Consider the following 6,032-nt stretch of genomic DNA (forward strand, 5'->3'; position numbering starts at 1 on the left):
ATCGTTGAACAGGTCCATCAATTTCGTCATTGCGTGTGAGTTTCAAACAATACAGTCACATGCTGGTGCTCTGAGTGCATTCAACGTGCAAGTGCAATGGAAGTAGTACAACCCGAATGGCGGGAAAAAATGAAAATTCTGGAAAGCATGACAGATGACAAAAATAAAAAGTACCTTGATGCAAAACACTGTGCACTACTATGTATGTTCTATGAAAGTTATCAACATGATGATGTGGCAGCCAGTCGGTACAATGGAATTTGTTTCATTCATACATACATACATACATACATACATACATACATACATACATACATACATACATACATACATACATACATACATACATACATACATACATACATACATACATACATACATACATACATACATACATACATACATACATACATACATACATACACACACCCACACACACACACATACACACACAACACACACACACACATACATAAATACATACATACAAACAATTTCCCAGTAGAAATATGTAAGCTAAACTAAATGATGACAGTCAATTTATTTTAAGTTAAATAACTCATCAGTCATCAAATTCGTCATCACTTAGTAAGCAACTTTTTCCACAATTTTCCCATGGTCAATTATGTCCATAAAATAACAATTATTATTATTATTATTATTAACATTTATATAGCGCCGGTTAAAAATGAGTGTTAATGTTTGATGTAACACAAGAGAGGCAAACAGCAACACTAAGTTGGATGGAATGAGTATTAAAAAAACAGGCAATGAACAAAATTGAGGAGGAGGAAATTAATATATTGGAAAAATATAATTTGCATCGAAAATAAAACCAGTCGGGAATGCAAACCTTTGCCCAAGTTGGATTCGTATTTGGCTTTGCTGATCTCCAGTTTTTCAACCAACTTGCCATACTCACTGGCCAAACTGAGGACCTCTTCATTCATCTGCAGTGATTTCGTTTGTTCTTTCATTCACTTTTCTCTCGCTTTTTCATTCATTCAATTATTTATTTATTCATTCATCCAGTCATCCGTTTATATAATTCATTCATTCATTCATTCGTTCGTTCGTTCATTCATTCATTCATTCGCATCATCCCCTCACATCAACACAACACCACACCACATCGCATTCAACCGTTCATTACAATTTAAGCATAATCAACTCAGCGAATGTTGAGCTTTTTTATTTCTATTTACGCCAATCTCTTTATAACTTATTTAATATTTATTTATTTATCAACAGTAATAATAAAAAGACAAAAATCATGTAGTCAAATTTATCTATATCACGAAAGTAAACAAAGGAAGACCAAGGACATCTTCTCGCTTGCTGGCATGAATGCATTGGATGTGCACTTGTTGACAGTGCAAACGGGGAACATGAAAAAAAATGATAAGACGGATAAGATAACAAAGAATATTAAAAAAAATGGCGATGAGATGATGGAAATGATGGGGATGATGATGATGATGATGATGATGATGATGATGATGATGATGATGATGGGGATGAGATGATGATGATGATTTATAATAGCGTCGATGATAAATACATGCAATTGAGTTGCATTTAAATTTCAATACAATTATTGACTCGTGCATGGATAAATAACAAGAGTATTATCGCAATCATTATCATCACCCACCATCATCATCATCATCACCATTATCACCATCACCATAATCATTATCGTCATCGTCATTATCATCATCATCATCACCATCATCAACATTGATATTATTACGGCAATTATAAAATGCAAATATTCTGGTCCATAGCTGCAGCAGTGTACAAGTTGGATGAGGTAATTTAATTAATTAGGCATGCAAGGAAATGATTTGATTCAGTTGACGACCACCAAGGAAAAAACGCCCCAACCACAAACGCCCCCACCACCGCCACCACCATCGCCACCACCAGCTGCACGCTGTTCATCATACTGATGCAGATCATTATTCCTCCAATCAGACTCAACCAGGCAGCCTATTTGAATTGCTAATTTGCAGTACAGTTGAATGGAATGGAATGAAAACATCATTATTATTCACGCTAAAATGTCGACAACATTGTTGTTGGTAGTAGCTACATTAAGAAGCAGTGGTAGTAGCTGCATTAGTGTATAGTAGTAGAAGTAACAGTGGTAGTAATAATATAACAAATTGCTGGTGTGTTAGCTGCAGTAGCGCTAGCTGCGGTAGTAGTAAAGGAAGCAGTAGCAACAGTATAGATAGTATACTCCAACAGCAGAGGCTTATGATAGTGTATCATTCAAATACAACAGAGAATTATTATCCTTTCATACCTATACAAAATGTTGCACACATACCATCTGCATGCGGTTAGGTTCAGTGAATAAATTATGAAAGTGTGTAAGAGTGTGATAGAATGAATGTTCAATTCCCATTGTTTAGATTTAATTTACAGTGGCAAAATATTAAACCAGCAGACATCCTTGCTTAGCAAATCGTGCGAAATCTAGTTTTGCTCCTAAATCTTCCAACAACTTCATTTTCTATATTTGTTTATTAGATGGATTCAGTTAGTTATTTATTAATTTAACTTTTTTTGTTTTCATTTGATCAATCGGACCCATTGAGATCAATGCCAAAAATCTCTCCACCAATGCTAGCAACTTCCCAACGCACACCGAACCACCCCCCACCAGACATTCACTACTTACTGCACCATCTTCAACTTATCCATCAACCTTTGTATCAACATTCTTGAACTTTCAACAACGATCCACTCAACAGAATAGCATTAAACAGAACTTCATTTGTGCAACTGAACATGTGCTCCACAGCATTCAACAATTATGAATTTGAAAACAGCCTGCAGTGTAACTTAAGTCCGACCCATAACGAATGGAGACAATAAACGAGGATTGATTGATTGATTGTTTGATTGACCTGCAGTGTAACCTAGATTAAAAGGAAAATTGATCCATGAATGCATCACAAATAATAATTATTGCACATCTCAATGATGACGAAATTGCATGCTTGCTTATATAGCCAGGAATAATTGTGGTTACATTGTTTTGAATTCATTCAAACATCTCATTTAGAGAGCTTATCAATCAACTTTGCAGATGATTCACCACAAAGTCATTCCTTGCATTTTTTAACATTTTTACTTATTCCAGAACTCAGTCATCCTTCCCTGATTGTTGTTCCTCGCATCATTCATTCACGCCACAAAACAATCTGGTTCGATATGCAGTTTAATACTTCGCTCCTTTCTTTCACTCATTCCAATTAATTTTAGATTAACGGTTTTACTTTAATTATTTAATGAATCTTTTATTTCACTTTAATTTACTCAATATTAATTTTGATACATTTATTCAACTGCCTATTGACTGTTCAAGGGCCTCAAATATTTTAACTTCTTTGCAATCATCTTGACTTTACCCACTGTCAACTTTTAATTTCTTCTTATTCATTTGCATACATTAAGTTATTACTATGCATACATACATATATATGCAAGTAAAATTATATATGTATATGTAGCTATTATATATTATATGTGTGTTTTGTGCGTGTGTGTGAGTGTGTGTTGTGAGAGAGAGAGAAAGAGAGAGATTTGTGTGCATGAGTGTTTGTGTGTTTGTGTGTGTATGTGTGTGTGTGTGTGTGTGTGTGTGTGTGTGTGTGTGTGTGTGTGTGTGTGTGTGTGTGTGTGTGTGTGTGTGTGTGTGTGTGTGTGTGTGTAAGGGCTTATACAACGTAAAAAAACCAATTGTAAGAAGTACCCCTAAAAAGTTGCTGCTTATAACTCATTAATCATGCAATGAAGAACATTATGGGTGCAGCAATCTTGAAAGTGCCTTGTGAACAGTAGTTCATTTGGGATAAAATACAAATTATTTGCATTCAGCCCACAACTTCTAGTACAAATTTCATAGGATTATATTTACAATGTAAAATAATCAGATTTCAAACAACCTGCTTAACATTATAACAGATAAATCTAACAATTCCCTCATCTATACAATTCAGTGGAATGATAACAACAACAAGCAACACGACACACAAGACTGGAATGATGATGACAACATGCAACACAGCAGACAACGTACAAATGAACCTGTTTGCAGATGCTTTCCAGCCGACATCTCTCCTCCTGGTACATCTTCCTCACCAGCTTCTTCTCACTGATCAGCTGCTGCAATTTGTCCAAACTCTGAGCGCAAACCTTGTCTGTCATATCGTGCAGTAGTCTCGAGTAATTCTCAATCTCTCGACCGATGTTCAACCAGGCCTGCATGCAGTTTCATTAACAATCAACAATGATTACTGACAAACAACAACACCAACTGCATGTGCAATCTTAAAATTAACAAGCTCCATCATGTAACATTGCATTTGCAAATTAGCCGTAATTATTAGCATACTACCCACAGTAGGTAAGAAGTTAGAAATCTCAATAATGAGACAAAACTGATTAAACGCCAATAAACTTTATGCACACACAGAGTTACAAACTTAATAGGTTAGTTGCACATTAGTAAACAACATTGTGATAACACACAATAATGGGTAACTTTTTTCCTAGACCAAAAAACACAGTCAGGTCCTCAAAACTAAACAAATGTTACAAGGTCCAAGACATAACCTTTAAAAATAAATTCAACTCACTCTCATAGCAGTAGCTAGCAACAACAACAGCAACAACAACAACAAAGAAAATAAAAGCATGAGAATATTTCCACAAAAAAATCGTATATAAGTTCTAAAAGTCTGATAATATTGCATAAATAGGACATACCAAATGATCAAAGTAGCAAATGTTGGGATTACAATGTTTACCAACAAATTAAAACATTTCAATAGTTTTTATGGGCCCATCACAGCTGACATCAATTATTAAGTTATTTATATAATATTTGCATTAAGCCACCCATTCTTTAGCCTTTTGAAATTATTTTCATCATTTTATAACAAAAAACACTCATGCAATTTTAAAATAGATTGTTCTGTATCATCTATTAAATTTAACAAAAACTATGCTGACAAAAATAATTGCAATATTTTTCATTTATTTTAGTTGGTTAAATAATAAAATAATTAATTAATTAAATAATTAAATAATTAGATAAAAAAAACCAAAACATGTAAACTTAATGAATTAAAATTAACCATCAGCACATGATATGCACTGCATATGACATGCTTGCATGTAATATTGTAATAGTGGATACAATTACAATGTTACAATCCCTACTCACTTATGATATAATTAATCTAATTTTTCATTAGTAAAGTACTAGTCAAAAAACTTAAAAAAAAATTAAATTTTGTTATTTTTTAAAATTATTTCAGTTTAAGTTGTTGAGATGTGATTCCTTGGCTCTTGGCATAATGAAAATTAAACATCATAATTAAACTTTCAAATCTTAAATTAAAATTAATTAAAGTAATTTAATTTTTTTTAAATGGCCAGAAGGTTTTAGATTTATATATTAAACAAACTAACCGTTGAATGAATAATAAAAAATCTTAAAATTTAATTAAAAAAATTAAATAACTGTAATTTGTAAGAAATAAAATGTACTTTTGACATTGGTGTTTCGAATTCGGCATTATCAAATTTGATGATTTGTGAAGCCAGTGAACTGAGAGCCAATGAGTGATCGCGATCGATTTTGATTCGCTGGAAGATGCATCTTTTGATGTGCTCCAAAAATTTTATTTCAAAATCCTGTAATCCCAAGAGGGCCTCATGAGATGTCTTACTCTGGAGTTCAGTGCCAAACGACATGATTGTTTTTTTTATTTGTTATTTTAAATAACTTTTATTTTATTTAAATAATAAATTTTTAAATAATATTTATTTTATTGAAATAAAATATTGTTCTAAAATTAAAATAGTTTGTTACATAAATTTTCATCTTTCATCTATCATAAAATTATCGATATTGAATAAAATAATAACGCTCGAAATGTTTGCAACTAATTTAATTAATAACAGGGAAAATTAATTCATATTAAATAAATTAACTAAATTAAAAATTAAAT

At 32.4% G+C, this 6,032-nt stretch overlaps 1 protein-coding gene across 1 annotated transcript; it reads right to left on the reverse strand.

Moving 5' to 3' along the window:
- Positions 1-2,443: 2,443 nt before the first annotated feature.
- On the reverse strand, positions 2,444-5,775 carry HELRODRAFT_165824 (hypothetical protein; the record flags this gene model as incomplete). The annotated part of the gene is made up of 3 exons (XM_009032314.1): positions 2,444-2,521; positions 4,102-4,275; positions 5,569-5,775. The coding sequence occupies 3 exons, from the start codon at positions 5,773-5,775 to the stop codon at positions 2,444-2,446; spliced, it is 459 nt and encodes a 152-aa protein (XP_009030562.1).
- Between the last annotated feature and the right edge of the window lie 257 nt (positions 5,776-6,032).

The sequence above is a fragment of the Helobdella robusta genome (genome assembly GCF_000326865.2).
Source record: "Helobdella robusta unplaced genomic scaffold HELROscaffold_8, whole genome shotgun sequence".
NCBI lineage: Eukaryota > Metazoa > Annelida > Clitellata > Rhynchobdellida > Glossiphoniidae > Helobdella > Helobdella robusta.